This window comes from Synchiropus splendidus, chromosome 1, assembly GCF_027744825.2.
Source record: "Synchiropus splendidus isolate RoL2022-P1 chromosome 1, RoL_Sspl_1.0, whole genome shotgun sequence".
Classification (NCBI taxonomy): domain Eukaryota; kingdom Metazoa; phylum Chordata; class Actinopteri; order Syngnathiformes; family Callionymidae; genus Synchiropus; species Synchiropus splendidus.
Genome location: NC_071334.1, coordinates 65,081,465 through 65,099,668, shown reverse-complemented (window position 1 = coordinate 65,099,668; position 18,204 = coordinate 65,081,465). Strand labels below are relative to the sequence as shown.

At 42.8% G+C, this 18,204-nt stretch overlaps 1 protein-coding gene across 3 annotated transcripts in view; it reads right to left on the bottom strand.

Moving 5' to 3' along the window:
• Positions 1–5,703: 5,703 nt before the first annotated feature.
• LOC128754941 (rho GTPase-activating protein 6-like) overlaps positions 5,704–18,204 on the bottom strand; it is a 74,098-nt gene continuing 61,597 nt past the window's right edge. For 2 of the 3 annotated variants that reach the window (XM_053857950.1, XM_053857969.1), the window contains exons 4-14: positions 13,406–13,554; positions 13,199–13,327; positions 12,937–13,132; positions 12,814–12,869; positions 12,584–12,734; positions 12,370–12,518; positions 11,276–11,455; positions 9,372–9,463; positions 9,084–9,307; positions 8,939–9,016; positions 5,704–8,119 (exon numbers count right to left, since the gene is read on the bottom strand). In XM_053857950.1, the coding sequence (XP_053713925.1) occupies positions 7,650–8,119; positions 8,939–9,016; positions 9,084–9,307; positions 9,372–9,463; positions 11,276–11,455; positions 12,370–12,518; positions 12,584–12,734; positions 12,814–12,869; positions 12,937–13,132; positions 13,199–13,327; positions 13,406–13,554 (1,874 nt within the window). In that variant the 3' untranslated portion in view covers positions 5,704–7,649. The remainder of the gene's footprint in view (positions 8,120–8,938; positions 9,017–9,083; positions 9,308–9,371; positions 9,464–11,275; positions 11,456–12,369; positions 12,519–12,583; positions 12,735–12,813; positions 12,870–12,936; positions 13,133–13,198; positions 13,328–13,405; positions 13,555–18,204) is intronic. The other variant, XM_053857959.1, reaches the window with a different exon arrangement.

Sequence of the window (18,204 nt, the reverse complement as noted above, 5' to 3'; positions counted from 1 at the left end):
CTGCTGCGCTGCATTTAGAGGCCACTCAGTCAGAAAAGTGATAGTCAATTATTCAAACATCATATTCAAGCATGGGTTGGCCTGAGGCTGCATGATCAGACCTGATCTGCCTAAAGATGGTACCCGCCCTCAGAGTGGAGCCAGTTGCTGCCGTTTGGCCGCCACATACGAACTCTTTCCAAGCTTCTCTGTTTTCACTCTCTCAATGTGCAGTGTTCCTTTGAGCGTAAAAGGAAAGGTTCTATATTATTTTTATCATCTTCCACTAAATTCCCAATTGAGATCATGTTGAAAGCTTTTAAAATGAAAGGAAAACCACAGCAGCCACTTCCCTTCATGTATTTTTCATCTGCACCAATAGCAGCATGGAATTTCTACATCTGTATAAGTTGGTATTTTTAGTTTTGCCAAGCAGGACGTCTGAACATGGCAGCCTTTAACTCCTCGGAGGCATTAAGGCTGGTCTCGGGAATGGAAAGCACGTGAAATCTTCAAGACTCTTTTCCCAGCATTGAGACGATTGTTGGTAATAATAACAAAATCTCACTGAATCAAAGCCAGTATTGTTACACTCTGTCAGAAACCAACAAGGTAATCATCCTTAAATATAAAGGGGTGGACATGTGTTTCCGTTTATTGCCTGCTAAATGAAGTATTATTTATTTGACAGAAGTAGATCGAATAATAGATCTTTGTTGATTTAGGACATGAACAATACTTCCTACTCTATATTCACATTCATAAAATTGCTGCCTTACTATACTACAGCAATATTTGGATTGTCAGGATTTGGATTGTTGTCCACAGAAACCAATGCAGATTTGTTTGTAAGCAACAGTGGATTTACATTTACATTTATTCAGGTCAGAGACCAATACTCGGCTCTTAACTTGACCTTTTATTTATTTATATTTTAATCACTCAGTTCACAAGTGGAATTCCCTGAAGTATTGTGCATCAAAGCACATTCTGTTTTTGTTATTTTTTTTCAAACAACAACAAGAAGTATATGAATCAGTGTGGTTTTCAGTGTGTTTATATGTGTGTGGTGAATCCAGCAATACATTTTCTCGGCAACTCTAAACTCTTTATGTTACTTGGGCAGGAAAAGCTTAAATGTTTGTTGCATGAATAAAATATTTGGTGTGTTTTGTTTGCTTTGTTAACCAACCGAGAGCACCAAAAGTGCTGAATAAAACAAAAGGTTGGAGCCCACATGCAAGACCGCCGCAGCCACTGTTACAGAGAGAAATACGAGTAAAAGAGAAAATAAGAATTGAAGTCATCTGTATGTGACTGCTCCTACAAAAATCTGGTTCTGTAAATCTCCTTCAACAGCCAGGACCAATTGAGTGTGCCAACCCCAGATCTGTGCTTAGTTCTCTAGACCGGGACAGAGAGTCGATTACTTGCTGTATGTGAACAATGTGTGCGACCGTGTGAAGCGTTTGAAGGCAGCGTGGCGATGGATTTCCACCTCCTGAGGGCTGATCAGTAGAAGTCATGGTTGGGTGGACAGAGGACGACTGTCGCACAGCAAACTCACTGGAGAACTGCAACGTCATTTCAAGATGGAGCCGTCAGATTGCTCATGCTGCTGCGAAGACATTCAACATTGGTTCCACAAATAGCCAGATATAGACAGTCTCGATGTACCTATTAATTCATGATATGTTTACAGACTCAAGGTACTTAACTGACAAGGTAGCTTTTATTCTGGACTTTGTATGGCTGAATATTTAATACTGCTTTCCCCGGGAATAAATGAGTGAGTGAGGAAAATTTGCACACACGTTTTTCACAGCAAGTGTGTTTCATAATCCGTTTGATTTTAAACTATTATTTGACTAAATGGCATGAAAATTCAAAAAGCTTGGTAAAGATCTCATCCAAATATGCAAGCATTGCGTATGTCGCCTTGATTCTCAGCTCCGCTTCCTCTCGTCATCATTTGTACTTGGAACTTCGCAACATTAGAACTGAATTAGAACTTTTTTTTTTTTTTTAATGTGACTGCTTACTATTGACTTTTACCCTCCCAAATGTCTTCAAAGAATTCAGTGCTCTAAAATTGAAAAAAAAAAAAAAGCATTTGCATAAAGCAGTGGTTCTTAACCTTGTTGGAGGCACCGAACCCGACCAGTTTCATATGCTCATTCACCGAACCCTTCTTTAGTAAAAAATAAAATATGATACACTAACTGCAGACTAGACTGAGGGGTGGACCTCTGCGGTGGAGGTTCCACCGAACCCCTGAGACCGACTCACCGAATCCCTAGGGTTCGATCGAACCCAGGTTAAGAACCACTGGCATAAAGCAAAATAAAATAAGACAATATATATCTTTTATCAACAGAGAAAAAGAGGATTAAAAGAAGACATATAAAAAGTGAAAACTCACAAAAGGCTTAGACTAAAACCACAAAAAAATCAGATAGATGAAACAGAATTCTTGAAAGCAATTACACTGGTGCTCCGTTTTTTAAATGAGATTTTTAACCTGATTTAAAAGTGTTCTTGTGACTGTGCAGAATGGGGGTACAGCCATAGAGAAGGCTCAGTCCCCTTCAGTGTTTAGCCTGGTCTTAAGTGGGACACACAGATCAGGATTTTTTAAATATGTCAGAGTCCCTCCCACTGAGCGACAAGCTTCAACCCAGAAATGTTGTGTGATCCCACATGATAAAAATAAAAAAAAGTGGGAAGGATAACCTGCACCATGACTCAGTAGAGCTACAGACTGGAGTGAGATTTACTCCACATTATTTTTATTTATTATTTTTACTGACATCAATTAAATAAATGTGAAAGCTCCCTGTTTTGCTTTGTCAACTGGTGATTTGTGTGACCTTGCCCTGTCAGTATCCATGTGCAGGACATCATGGTAAATATAGTCCAATGACAGCAGCAGGGGCAGCAGTGAGGCCTTGCTCACGAGTGCAGCAGCAGCTACGTGAGGTGAGATGATTGCATGTTGCTGATGTTCTGAAATTCCATCTGGATTTAAAAAGCTTTCCCTCACTTACTTGTTTATATATCAATAAATAAATAATATTCGTGTGGGCGCTGTGATGAAGCACCGCAGGTTGTGATGCATCCGCTCCTCCCCACTCGCTGCTCACTCGGCAGCAGCATGTTTGATGCAGAGGTTCTTTCAGTCTGTCAGTTTCTATCCTGCAGCACTTGCATGGGAAAATGATGTTAAAATTAAATACGCCATTGAAAGCGCCAGCACTGGATGTAGCACGGAGAGTTTTCCTGGCTCATTAAAAGTGAGACCGCTGGTTCCTCAGCAGCAGGCTGTTTGTCAAACTTTTGAAAAGATCCAGAGTGGACACTTTCATAAATGCAGTGCTTTCTGTCTCGGAGTCCAGCAACAAGCTGCCAGTATGTAGATATTTCACGGACATCGGATCGATCAAGAGATTCACCCAAGCGACGTCTCACATGGAATTACATTTTTTTAAGTTATCCTTTTCACAAAATAGTTTCTGCATTCTGCAAGGTTTTTCTATTGCTTGCCTCCTTGAAGAGGTATATAAAAACATGATTTCATGGTTAATTTTTTCACATCATGTTCATCGAAGGTCTCGTCATTTTCACTACAATTTCATTGTCAATCCATGTGATCAGCACTCTGAAATGTGAAATGTGTTCCATGCCAGAGATATGTCGGGTATTTTATTCCTTCCATCCTTTCCTTTTATTCAATGTGAAGTAACCTTGAGTTTAGTAAAAGGGACTTTTACTTCACTCTGCAGTTCAATGCCGATGAAAAATGTACTGAACAGTATTTCCTCAGCTACTGAATGCATCTTTGCCTTTATTATTATTATAATAATTATTATTATTGATATTATTATGATATTATAAAAATGTAGCCTCTACTTTAAACTTTACTTTAGTTCTATCAACTGCATCATAAAAACTTTTTGTCCAGTATGTGGCAACACGAGAGAACAGGGTGTTCTTCCTAATGAGAGACACATTCTTACCACCATGTGTGCCCGCATGGTGGTAAGAAATGACGCTGCATGCTAGGCTCCTCCAATAAAACACATAAAATAATGTCATCACAGAAGTATAAACAGACATGCATGAATGGAGTTGGACTGAACTCCCTTCAATCACTTTGTGGATGAGACCACGCGGAAATATTTGCACTTTTTTTTCAGTCAAATTGTCTTCTCGTGTGGTCAGAATGATAGCTCCAGGCCAAGTCATTAGCCAGGGAAATAAAGCAGCTTTGTTCCTCTATCATGGTCCACAACGTCCTAGTTAAAACTAGGCACCCATCCAGGAGACGACCTGAATGTGAGTGGAAGAGAAGAGGCGAAAAATTGCACATGACTCGAACCAGTGGTTGAACTTGAACCTGAGGACTGGGGCAAATGATGTGGCCTTTGATGTTCAGAATACACCTGGGAACGTGTTGGCGATCCACAGAGTGAATTAGAATGTAATAAAGTTACAACATTTGAATGTCCACTCTTTGGCACTCTCATTTTCAGGGTTCAGTCGGTGGCACTTCTGGTTTAAAAATCATGTGAGGGTTCAAAAAAATAATAAAAGCCAAATTATCATATGGCAGAGAGTGCCAGCTATCGGGCGTCTAAAAAGGAGGACACTGTTTCATCCAACCCCATCAGCCCCTCACAACACATGACCGCAAAATTGTATCATTAAAAACTGTTCTCAGAGCATTGGTGCGTTCCATCTCACCAGCTTCCATAGCAGTAAAGAGTTGGGCTTCTATGAAGCGTTCAATTCAAGCACACACTGGAATAATGTTGCACCAACATTCTGAAAGTGTTTTTTCATCCAACAGTCAAGTATGCAGTGACTTTTGAGGTGTGCATATTGGTCAGTATATTTAACAGGCATGACAGTCAATCGCCCAACTTTTCAAGTTCCAAGCTGGATTTTTCTTCTCTGAACTCTCGGCCGATTGCGGCTGTGCCGGTGTGACAAGCCTCGAAGATAAAAGTGGCGGTGGTTAAATGACTGTGTTGTTCATTTTAAAAACCTAGACCGCCGCCTCCTGAGCTCTGAAAATAGAGACCTGAAGGTTCACCACTGCTCCCTCTGGGCGGCCTCTATGAATTTCTGAAAGGTCGGATGACCATTTGTCTTGCCGTCTTGAGTATGAGTGATCCAATTGTTTCAATAATTCCAATTGCAGCAAACAGATTCAGACGTATGAACCAGATGTTGCCCACAGTGAGACGGTTAATATTAGAAATGGAGGCAAAAGGTCAACAGGAAGACGACACATGAGAGTCATACATGTGAAGGAGGACACAAAAAGGAAGGCTGTGACTCCATGAGGACAAAGTCAAAGACAGTTGCGCCCGTGCCAACTCCTGTTGAGAGACGCAACGGAGACTAAAAATAGTGTGTTACTATTCGAAGTCCAATAGTTGGCGATTATCGCCCAACAATCTCTGCATGCTGCTGTAACAGAGGCCATCTATATTTAAAAAGAGGCCGCCATCTTCTGGGCTGCGGTGGTCATCACTCTAGTTCTCTAAAGTCATTTTTATCAAAATAAAAATATTTCTCAACTAACTTTGGGTTGGACATTTCTTTTCTGATTTATGTACATGAATAATTCCTTCATTTAACTTGATAGATGCCGATGTGTTGAGAACCAAAGGTGGTAGTAATGACATGACAGTGTCAAAGAGAAGGTGTAAACATATTCATATTTTATTCCATGATAGTATACAGACAACACGCAGTACAAAAAGAGCAAATATCAGACACTCCATAAAAAGTTTGCGCTCCACCAGGTCAGACGAAATACAATATGGCACTCACCTTTACCTTCACAGTAAAGCCACACGAGGGAACAAAATGCTTCCTGTTCTGGAACACGTAAGTCGTAACTAGTCTAGCTTCTTCCATAAAAAGTGTCTCAACATATATTACATTACAACGTTCAAATGAAGAAATGCATACGTTTAAACTATACATAATTCACATGCACATGGAGACGGAACTATGAGCAATAACAGGCTTGTTCGTTTCCGAGAGCGTAACCTTGTTTTTTTCGTAGCACTTTTGTGTACAAGTACCTATGCAGCGGCGTGACAGTGGCATGGATGTTTAATGCTTTATGTGAAGGTGTCTTGAAAAGTGCTGGATAAATGCAAGCAATTGTTATTACTGTATTTTTAAAAAATATTTTTCTATTGGGACGAAACATGAACACGTGGTAGGCACCAAGTCTGACCGCCAGATGGAGTCACACTACAATGTCGCTCCGTTTAAAACACCACATTTGGAAGTATTTGCCAGCAAATACCCACTTTGCTTTTTTGTTTTTGAAGGTTAATCGTTGGTGTTGCGACGACCAATATTTACAAGGACTCATCAGACAGTCAGTCTGGTGAAGAACCCAAATCAGAGCAAAATCTTTGTTTCGCATATAACAGAATGTAGACCGACTGACCAAATTCAGGACGACTAAGTGCAGACGTTGGAAGAGACAATGTTCAGTTACAGGGGGGAAATGTAGCACAGAATTCCTTCCACTCAGCGGAAAATTAAAATTCAATAAGAAAAGCGTTTTTTGAGGAAATAAAATATGTCTTATTCATGTTTGTTTGCAGCTCGAGTAAACGGCAGCCAAATCAATGAGCGGATGTGTGGAACCCAAAGAGACGCTACTTCATTCGCCACTCTATTTTGGTCATTTCCACAGACTTATTTTCGCAATGTCAGCATTTAGAGTGGCATGTTGATGTCACAGCATGCGGGAACTAATATCCAACATTGAGTTAGCCAGCGAGCTTACGTTGACATGGACGTCATAGAACACACACCACAGATCATAGAGCAGAGTGCGCCATATAGTGGGCTCTGGACATGAGAGCACCGCTTCACAATCACCACGAAAGGGGCCTTTGGGATGAAAAAAGGATAAAAAAAAATACTATCAAATCAAAAGTTTGGAAGGTCTTGAGGTTCAGTGGGAGGAGTGCAGTTTTCAGACGGGGTTTAAGTGTGGCCTGATGGTGACTCCACAATCACCAGAACATTTTATGGACCCGCTAAGAAATCAGTCGTCACACTGGGCATCCACTGAAGTCTCGGAAAAAAGAGACACAAGCTTTGGCACATTGGTTTCTGCTGTGCAGTCGACAGAACGCTGAAGCAGCAGAGTGCTTTAGGAGTCAATTCAAGCTCACGAGTCAAACAGTTAATATTCAATATGAAGGATACTTAAATTACAAATAGCACTTGGACTGCTGGTTAAGAAGCGATAAAGAGCAACGGTTTGGCAAAAACTCTCTATTTTACATTTATGTTCCACCGGTACAGTTCTGAAGAAATTTAGCAGCAACTTTTGAAAAGAATAATCTATTCCTATGAATCTCCATTAATGTATGAAGACTTAATACGTTAGGAAACAATTAGTTGGCGGTTACTTCATGAGGTATTTTAGGCGGACGACTTTGAGTCCACGATATCTCTCCGTGGACAGGACGACAGAGAAGAAGCATCTGTACAAACTTGTGGCTCATAAATGTTGGAGTCTATATATGGCAGCTGCGGCACATGTAAACGACAATGCCATGGCAACAACACACTTGTAACAAAGGAAGGAAATACATGATGGGCTTGGACTGGGGGCCGCGACCCCGTCACACCAGAGTCTCCGGCAGCGTGTCAGCGTTGTCTGAGGACAGCAGTTGCCAGATCTGCCACCGGTCTCTCTGCCAGTCCTGCCACTCGGGTGTGTGCGGCGTCATCGGCGCCTCTGACGACGACGAGGACGAGTGAGTCTGCTCCAGCCTGGCGTGCTGCCGAACCAGCTGAGGTGAACTCGGTGAGTTTGCCAGTCGGTGGTGGGCGTTGTATGGCGGCGGGAGGCGGTTTTCAGCGGCTGTGGCCGAGCTGCCCGACGGCCTTCCTCCACGCTGAAGGTTATTGTCAACATTTGTCGTCTGAGGGCGGATGTTTAGCTTTAAAAGTGGTTTTCCCCCATCGGCACGCGTGTTTGTGCACGCTCGAGTCACCGGCGGATGAGGTCTGTAGTCAACAACGCCATGGAGACCATCGTGACCTTCTTGTGAGCCAGAGGAGTTTCCCTCTGAGACGTTGCCATGTGAACCTGGAAGACAAGAAAATCCCCGCTTTGATATGATTTAGGATTTTAGAGCCTTGACTCCTCATGTTCAGGAGTCAGGAGGAGATCAACACTGTGCCTTGAGAGATGGCAGAATGAATCTTACAATCTGAAAACAAAGTGCTTTATTGAACCATTTCCCTCGACTACAATATACCAGTGATGGGTTGATGTGGTTTCATGAAACCTAGTGATAATAATTATTACACGACCCCTACGGAGCCCTCAAAATGGGGACAGTCTTTCAATAAATTTCTATTTATTCTAATTTCCATCTTTTTTAGGGGGGGAGCCAGACAAACAGAGCATAAAGCCCCAAACACTACTGACTATGGAGACACATTTTCCACATAATCAATTCAAAATTCTGGGAATCACATCTCTGGGACACAAATCCTGTTTGTTTTTCATTTAAAATTTCACCTAGAACAGATTGCATTTTACCACATTCTGCTCTACTGTATAAATGCTCCTTAAAAAAAATACAAATAATAAATAAATAAATAATATATATCACACGGTTTCATGAAACGTGGCCCATATTTCAAAGGCCTCTAGGTGGCCTTAGATCATTTTAAACCCAAGGGCACCACTTGCTGAAATCTGAAAATATAGAGACTGTTTCACATGACCTCATCTATCCATCACTACTGTCGACTTATTGCTTGGATGATGGACGCCGGCACATCAGCAGAACACATCCGCTCTGATATCAACAGCAACTCAAACATTCTCTACCGTACTTTATGTTATGCTATCACTATTTATTTTAGGAAATTCAAAACATAAACAGTTTAAGTTTACCGGTGTGGGCTTGATCCTTAAGTGCAGGTTTCAAAGTTGCATGCCACGTACCCCAAATGTTCACATGCTCCTCCAAGTCTAAAGTAAACCACACGTTACATTGAATTTCTGATTATTTGACAGTTCAGGGATGACATGCTCTCACCTTTGGAAGAATTTCTCCCCCAGTTTGTCACCTGACCCAAACAGGTGTGCTGCTCTGTGACACGATAATGTGACGGCTCGCTTCCAGGTTCACCCCGGCGCTCGCTCAGAACCGGTGAGTTGTTGTCATAGGGTGAAACCTCTCCGCTCGACGCTTTGTTCGAGTCACTGGATGAGCGGCGTTCGCTCAAGAAAGTCTGGGACGACGGCAGCAGATCGGGACTCCTGGCAGAAGGGCATCCATTAAAACATGGGCTTCAGATAAAGCAGCGCAAGTGGTGGGACTCACTGTGATGCTTTTCTCCTCAGAAGGTAGTCCACCACGTCAGGATCAGTTTCCAGCAGACTCATCAAGACTTCATTTTGCAGATCAGGTGGGACCTAAGGTACATTAAAATCATATTTATGGCAACCGATCAAAGCACCATGAGAGAATCCACAAAAATAGTTTTTGCAGCATGTTTCACAAATTCCTACGCAGAACAAACTCAAGGAATGAACATTTCAGTGTGGCCATTACAGCCACATCATGGTGAAGAGATTTAAGCTAGGAACCACCCGATCTGCCTGTCTGCACCGTTTTCAAGGAGGGGAAGTGAACACAACGCAGTTATCCGTACCAAAGCACGACCTTTGCTGACACCAAAGTGAGGATTTCATGCCTGAATATTCCTCTCTGTTTTGGAAAGAGAGAGCTTGAGCTCGCTCAATGGAAAAGATGCTGATAAAATGAACGGGCATTTTTGGAGATTACCAGGATTCCCATGCAGCTTGAATTTAATGAAGCATCTCAACTCGGCTGGTATCTTTTGCTGCCAGTTTCATGCAGTTTCTCAGTTACTGTTCTGACCGTTACATTTGAATTGACTCAATGAGCCCGACCTACACTTTTCATCTGCAATTGACACCCCATTACCTTGTCTAACCAGGAGGATTAATGCACTTCCTCTGGGAAGTTCTACAATTGAAATATGGACCAAGTTAAATCACTTCACACTGAGGTTCTCCCAGATGACTTTTCTGGATAACAGGGAGAGAGAGTTTGACCTTAACCCTGGAACACTACAGGGATGTATTCCCTAGGTCCTTGAGGATCTTCGTCCTGCTCAGTCATGTTCCTTGGCTCCCATCCCTGCATTGTTTTTTACAACCATGAGTGACATTAGCAATTGAGGGTCAAATATTTGAAGGGATTCGGTGGAAGGAAATCACATATAAATGGTCGTAATGCTCCAGCCTGCCATATTTTTGACCCATGCAACCCATCATCAGACAGTAAAACACAGAAAAACGTTTTAGAGAGAAGAACTGTATTTAGACTTCAATGAGAGCCATATATATAAATATACAAGTAACATCCGACTTATGACCGGGATTGGTTCCGACTAACCGGTCGTAAGTCAGATTGGACGTAAGTCGAATGCCATTCAAAATGGCCGACGCGAGGGTTATAGTTACTACTGTAGTGGTCGATTGCTGTGTGAGAGTGAGATGCTGGGATACTGTGCTGCTGTGACTGTCGTACGTGATGCTACGTGCTGCGGTGCCAGACACTGAATAAAAGAAATAATAAACATCTGCTGGCCAAGGTCCTAAGTACGAGTGGACGTAAGTCAAGCAGGTCGTAAGTCGGATGTTACTTGTATATATAGCCATGTGAGGTGCCATCACCAGCAACAATAAACTATTGAACAGGTCCAGTTGGTCACTGCAATTCCCACCTCCACAGGGGGTCATCTGAGCTGCTCGATGGAGAGGTTGGAATAAACACAGGCAAAAACAGAGCATTGAGCACTGCCACCTCAGTGGAATGATGCTTGCTTGCCCATAAAAATCTTTATCCTAGTGATCGACCGCTGTGATTGGTTGAGAGCCATGTTGACAATTGTGACACCACACTAACTTTTTTGGTAACTCGGTGGAAGTCGATCAGCTTGTTTATGTGGTTTAGTGTTACCAATGAGACGTGGTTTAACTGACTTTTACTTTAGGGTTGAAGTCATAAGCAACCACTTTTTTTTATTGAAGGACACAGTAAGGTGGCGCTATTGGTTTAAAAATGAATAAAAAAAATTATACCCCAGACAGAGCCGAAACCTCATGAACCCATCTCTGGTATGCTCCTTTTTACAATTCCGCTGCAAAAAAATCTGCACACAACATTGAGCCTGGCTGTCATCGAAGATAAGTTACCATGAAGAGCGTTTGGTAGCTTGCAATCATCCGCTGCAGCACAGCGATGACTGCGGTGCTCTCCTCGGCTCTCGCTGTGCTCTGCACGCTGAACTCCTTGTCGGAGGTCTTCTGCTTGTGCAGTAAATTTGGACCGAAGATAGTGGCAAGGTTCAGTGACGTCATTTTGTTCCCTGTGACCTGCAACAAAAGGAAACATCCTTTCAGTTCACACAAATCCTACGATCCCTTACTTTACCCTTTCATCAAGAGTGAATGGAAGGAGTTGGAACAGGAGACGGCAACCTCTGAGACCTCTGGAATACAGACCCTGGACAGTCGTCAGAGCCCATTAGATGGTGCTCTTGGTTTAACCATAGGATTCATTTCAGAGCGCCATGTAGTGGCCACTGAAAATGGAGACCTCATCTGTTGCATGAAACCTCATCGACCCATCACTACTTGACAGAGACCTAGCAAGTTCCTTTAAACTTTAAAAACAATAATGATAATGAACTTCCTATCTTCTATTAACTTAACCACATTGGTTCTCCCGACACAGCAGCTGCTTCTCTTTGAGCAGAAAGTGACAACTCGTTCTTGGAAGTTTTTGTTTTGGCACAACAGAATGTTCTGCTTCTTTCCCAATAGCTTCCTGTCCACTTCCACCCCCACGATGGCAGCCATGTTGGGACAAAAAGTGTTCTTTTTGACGTATTGAAATGTAGGCAATGGTCTCTTCCAGTCATGAAGCCACAACAACAGCCAGGTCAGGGGGGAAATACTCTCGTACCACATGGAGAAGTACGACAACAATATTCCTTCTCCACTAAAAACATTGAAACACTTGTGAAACCAGAGAGGGAGCTACATTTTGGATCCAAAACGTCGACATAATAATAGGGTTCTGCGAGAATTGACGAATTATACTTGTCCATTCCTAAAGACTTTCAGGTTGTGCAATCACCATAGAAACCTCTCAAAAGGGGAAGTCGTCACATTTGTTTACTGGTTGTCAAGTGAATGAATGAGTCACATGCTTGCGGTGTCAAAAATAGCTACTTTTGTTTCTGCTTTGGCACATATGAACAGTAAGTGTCTCGGCGTGTGTTTACCTCTTGGCCATCCTTGTCGTGCTGGTCGTGAGCATGGTCAGCCACTGTGGAGAGGAACTCCAGCAGTCTGTGCAGAGTGTCACTGTTGCATGCTGGGAGAAGGTAGACCAGTAGTTGCATAACAGTCTGCTGCTCATCGGGATCCATGGCTGTGAACACGTTTACGTTTGATTTAGAAGAGGAGGAAGTGAGAGTGCAGGAAAATAACGCTTACATGTGGTGTTTATAAAGGCGGTGTAGAGCTCCTTGGTGAGGAGCGGATCCGGCATGTCCCTCAGGAACTCTTTCAAAAGCGCAGCCACGTCGTGGACACTGTGTTCTTCATCCATCTGGACATCAGCACCGCGGTCAAACTCCTCACGAAGCTGACAAGTGAGACGCGTAGTCAGTTTGATGTAAGTTGGAAGAAGTTAAATACAAGAATAAAGACTATAAAAAACGTACCTGCCGTACTCTTTTCTTGGAGCTTCCCACGCGGAAAATCCCAACTGTTTGCAAACCTGCACAGAAACTGAGTGGTTAGTCAATTTCTAATGAGTCTGGTATTCTGGATGGGAAGCCACCAACCGTATTTCTCTATGTGCTGACAGCAACTGTCAACCACTCGTGGGACTTGGCGGTAAATGGGGTTCAGGCTCAGCCGTTTGTCCCGCTGTTTCTCCTTTTTGTTCTGCGTCTCTGCCGGTAGAGAGAGCTGCAGCGCTTCCAGCAGGCGCGACTGGTTGTCGTCCAGGTCCGTGATGGAGTCCACTGACATTCCTCCCTGTAGAGCAGAAGTGTCAGTGGCACAAGAGTTTTCAATCGAGAAATGCGAAGCTCTGCAACCCACCCTCCTACGCGCCCTTGGTGCCACCTCGGGTGTGTTGGGTGACGTGGACTCGTTGGCTGTTTCTGACGTGGAGCTTAGAGACGAGTTACTGCTGGACAGCTCCTTGTTGGACGGTCGCTTAGTGGCAAACTACGGAGGAAATCATCTTGTGATTCTCAGGGGGGAGGAGCGGCCCCATTATTGTTCCCTCAAAAAGACAAGACTTGCCTGTAAAATAGAGGAAACCAGGTCGGAGGAGTCCTTGTGCTCCTCACGTTGGTGCGGATCCAGGCGATAGCCATCCTGCCGCTGTCTGTGCGTCCTGTCGTTGGTTATCACCTGGGACAGAGCGATGCTGAAGGCCTGTGGGTTGCATTCTGGGAGGGAAAAAAAAGAAACAAGTACGACAATTACAAAACCAACATCAAAGCCACAAAGCAAAGTGAAGGCCAGACTAATTCAAGCAACTTCAACCACCACTTAGTTGTCGCACAAAATGAAACTTCAGAGTGATTTGACGGAAAATGAAAGTGCGACATGCCAGACCACTAATTCTACAGCCACTGAAGTCATTTCAGAGTATGACTCATGCAGTATTACATATCACTTTGAAAGGAACAGAATGCTGACCGAGTTGGAGGAACATCAGACGGTTTTCATGGTTCCATATTTCGTCCATTTCAAACAAATCACACTGAAGTTTCAGATACCTTTCAAAAAGCTTCAGCTCCTCTGGGGAGTTATGTTTGGACGGAGTTTCCATGTGAACAGCCAAACAATGTTCTGCACATAACTCCGCTGCAAACTCTTCTTTTCATGAGTCATGTAAAATAACATTTGGTTGCATTAAAAATGGTGACTGTTCACGATAGTGCACATCAAAATGAATTAAATAAATGTTTAAAATGAAGAAAATGTCTATCTTTGATTTATCAACTACAGTTTTTTTTTTTTATTCCCGTTGACATCGTTGCACACAGAAGACCTCAAAAAAAAAAAAAAAAAGCTCAATATCGTGTGAATTTCAGTATAAAATATGATGATATAATATTCCAACGATATCAAAGAAGTTATCAGTCTTCTGAAAATCCGAAACCTTTTATTTCATCCGCACAATTGCTCAGAATTGCTCAGAAATTTAAACCCATATTCAACAATGGACACCGGCCAAAACTGGTTCGACGGGTTTCCAACATTTCAATCTAAAATAATGGAGAGCGACAGCGAGTGTATATTTGTCATTTCATTCAGTTTCCTGACAAGTTGATAGAGACGTGCTGAACGAAGGTTCACATGAAACCGTATTCAAACCTCATGGCCTAATTTCTGTTTTAAATGGGAGTTGTCCCGGCCCAACACACACACACACACACATATACACTCACTCTTAAATACACACACAGCCTGACTTCAGAGAGAAATTATGTCATGCTGGGCAATCACAAGTTATATACTCATTTATACAGAACCACAGAGAGTCCCTGGCCCGGTGCTGCACAAAGCAGATGCAGCTGTTCGGTGCGTGCATGTGAGGGGAGAAATGTGTGTTAGCGTGCGTGTTGCAAGAAGTGGGGGAGAAAAGCAAAATGCATTCCACAGCCACAACTGGAGGGCTGCGGTCCACGAACAACATGACCACTAACACCGTGACACAATGAATTTGTTCTGCAACTCACAGGGCTTACATAACACGACGGTTACACACATGCACACACTTTGACTTCAAATACAAATCATCCAATATGAATCACCCGGTGCAGAGCGTACACTGTTCAACTACTCTCACTGCGTACGTGGCAGGAACCTATATGACGTATTGCTGTACTTTTCTGGGCCGCGCATTCGACTTGACCATAAAGTCCATGCAAGTCATGCTATTTTTAATAACCAGAAAAGCTAAATAAATCAGTTGTTTATAATAAAAAACACATGTCACCCAGATGTGCAGAGAGTGACGCAAATGGAATGGAATAGAAGGACAAAAATTCTTTGGCTTTCATTTACTAGCTTCTCAAAGGATAGTTTTTTTTTAAGAAGCTGTCAATATGACATTGTCAACCATGTTGTGAAAGTGGACATTGTGTACTGCTAGTGTTCAGACGTCCCACACCAGCCTGGTATGGTCATCAGAGATAGCTGGGGTGAGAGTGGAATTTGAGCTCTCTGTCCGCCGCTCTGACAGCTGAACGACATCCTTACGAGATGCCTGAACCATGACAGCGCAAAGCCCCTCTCTTTGTTGTGGTCTACCGGAGGAGCCGCGTCACGACGGTTGACAGGAAGAGCCTGGAAAAAACTGATTAAAAACGGTGGTTCGGACTACCCAAGAAGGGGTGGAAGTAGACAGGAGGTGGGTGTAAGCAAAGGCCTCATTCGTGTGGAAGAACCCGCCCCACCCCCTTCAGGAGACCTTCATCAAAGAGCAGATTCATCAGTGACAGCTTGATGCATCTTTGGAGTGTGAAGGAATATCACTCCTTCCTGCGGCTGGGAAACCTTGTAACCAGAACGTCTCTCACTGAGAACAAACGTCTGTTTTGTATACAATGTATCTTGAGTTGCCAAGTTTTTCGGATGAACCGAGAAAGACAATCTCTAATAATAAGCCTATTAAAAGCTTTGCTTTCCCTTTTTTATTTGTAGCACTCACTCCAGACTTCCAAGACAACAGAAGATTATGGAGCTATGACTGCTCTCTATATGACAGTGGAGATGTGGCGTAGACCCTCCATGAAGGGACGTGTCCAGCACAGGCCAAAATCTGACTGTAGCGGAGAGAGTCTGAGTGTAAGAGCATGAATGCATGTTTCAAGAAACGTGGCATGCCTTATTTTACGCTTGAAGTTGTTGTTTTCATGTCATTTAAATTAAATGTATTTAATGTGCAAAAGTATTTTTGGACAAGGTTATATTGGTCTTCTCTCGGTGATCTGAAAAAGTGATCCAATGCCTGATACCGTGATACGATACAAACCAAGAGTCTTATGATCTATTGTGCTCCTAGAATAGCATTTTAGGTGAAACAGTTATTGGTATTTCAACAGCAGCAGGTCTTACCGCAGCACTTTATTAGCCAAGTCAGGTTGGCTTGACAACAGATGATACCTTGGTTACATCTCTTGAAGGTATCAGGACGCAGTTTAGAAACATGCCCAACAGAGCACTCAACCAAAACACACTTGAGTCAAATGAATACCAAGGACTGAACCATGTGGATTCTAGCACGGTTAGTATGTTCTGCTACCAATGGTGGAGCTTATTCCTATGGCTCCTGTGTGCTTGTAGATGCTGGTTTAATATAGTCAATGTGATAGCGGCCTATAATCCAGTAAATCACTCCCTCGGGGTTTTCTTTTATATTAATTGTTGCGACCCAGTATGTCTGATTTTTGCGGCAGATTATTTTGTAAATATGCTTTATTTGCAAAAAGCACTGGGCAGTTGAACTTCAAATAAATAGGAGAAAAATAAATAAGTACATTTACATATTTTTTATCATGATGTTGGTCAGATATTTTCTGGCATGACAGCGTACGCTCATTTGAAGCTCCTCACAATGGCGCAGACTGCTAGACGTATGTTCCACAGGGTCGGGTTGTAGAGTGTGACAAATAGCGTTGAGAAGGTGGGCTAACCATGTTAGTTTACGTCCATCCCGTATTGTGTTCAGGTGATGGCGTGCTGCACTAGTTATACATTTAAATCATAGAATTTGAGCATTCGTGAATCATTTCAGAATCGTAGATCGCAAGGTCGCAATTTCTTGGAGGGACCGGTACTGTCTCAACTCGGAACATGTTTCTGAGAACAGAAAAAGAATGAAATAGCCCAAACTGTGTCTGGGCATCCCTAAATGTCCAATTATAAGTGTGTTTACAATGCCGTAGTCATAGTGTCATCACACTAGTTTCTATGAAAAGAGTGTTATCCACCCAGCAATTTTGCCGAATATTTGGTCGAAATTTGCCGTTTATCAACCCTCTTGCCGACGTCACTTGGCATTTGTGGTCGCGTATCACTTCTCGCGGCTATCTACATCTCATGAGTCGCCACACTCACAACATGGAAGTGCGCAGTGAATGATGGGATGTCTAACGTTGATGTCAAGAGGAAACCGCAGATTAGTTCCAAACTTTGTACAATTGTACCTTTTTAATCAGAGGAGTATTTTGGCACGAAGCTACCTCCCCCCACTCCGGCATGAAGAGCATTGCAGTTCGCCACATGGCACACGGTGCTTGCCGAATGCGAGCAAAATAGTTTTACAGGGTCAAAATTCATGTGGTTCTCTTTATTTCATCAAGAGGCTAGCCGTCATGTATATTTTTTAAATGTGTGAAAGTTTAGAAAACAGACAGCTGAAACAGCCATATGCTTATCTTGCATACATAAATATAAAAGAAGATGAATAAAACAGCGGACATTCAGTTTGCTGACTTAGGGTCAGCTGAGTAAAACACTGCCCTGGAGGCCCCTGCATCTGAATGTGTTACTGTGGCAACAGCTACTGAGTTCATCTCTGTTAAAGTTTCGTATATGTTAGTTTTTATAAAAAGTTATTTTTGTACAAATAAATGTTGACAGCTGTTTTTTTGTTGTTTAGAGGTCAATCGGCTCAGGGCGGGGTTATGGGCTGGGGGCGTGGCTTTGGACGCCCTGTTTCAAAATCCTAACTAAAAGCCTGCTCCCAAATGATCCACACTGGCAGGAGAACTGTGATATTCACAGGTCAGTCTTAAGAGATTTCAGTCATAAACACATGAAACTAGTCTTGACTTGTTTTTGTTGCAATTCTGCTTGATAGTCAACTGGAATGATTTCAGGAGGTATTGGTGAGAATCTGGGCAGCCATTGCTGCTGCAACACTCGAGTCAAATGCTCTGAATTCATTCAAAGTGAAACAACTGGTCGGAAAACAAATGCCAGGCCTTGGTTTGTCTTTCCCTGAGTTTGTCTTCATTGTTTATAGCAACGCATACGATGACACGCCGACACCAGATACAGTTTAAACTGAACTCTCCAACCAT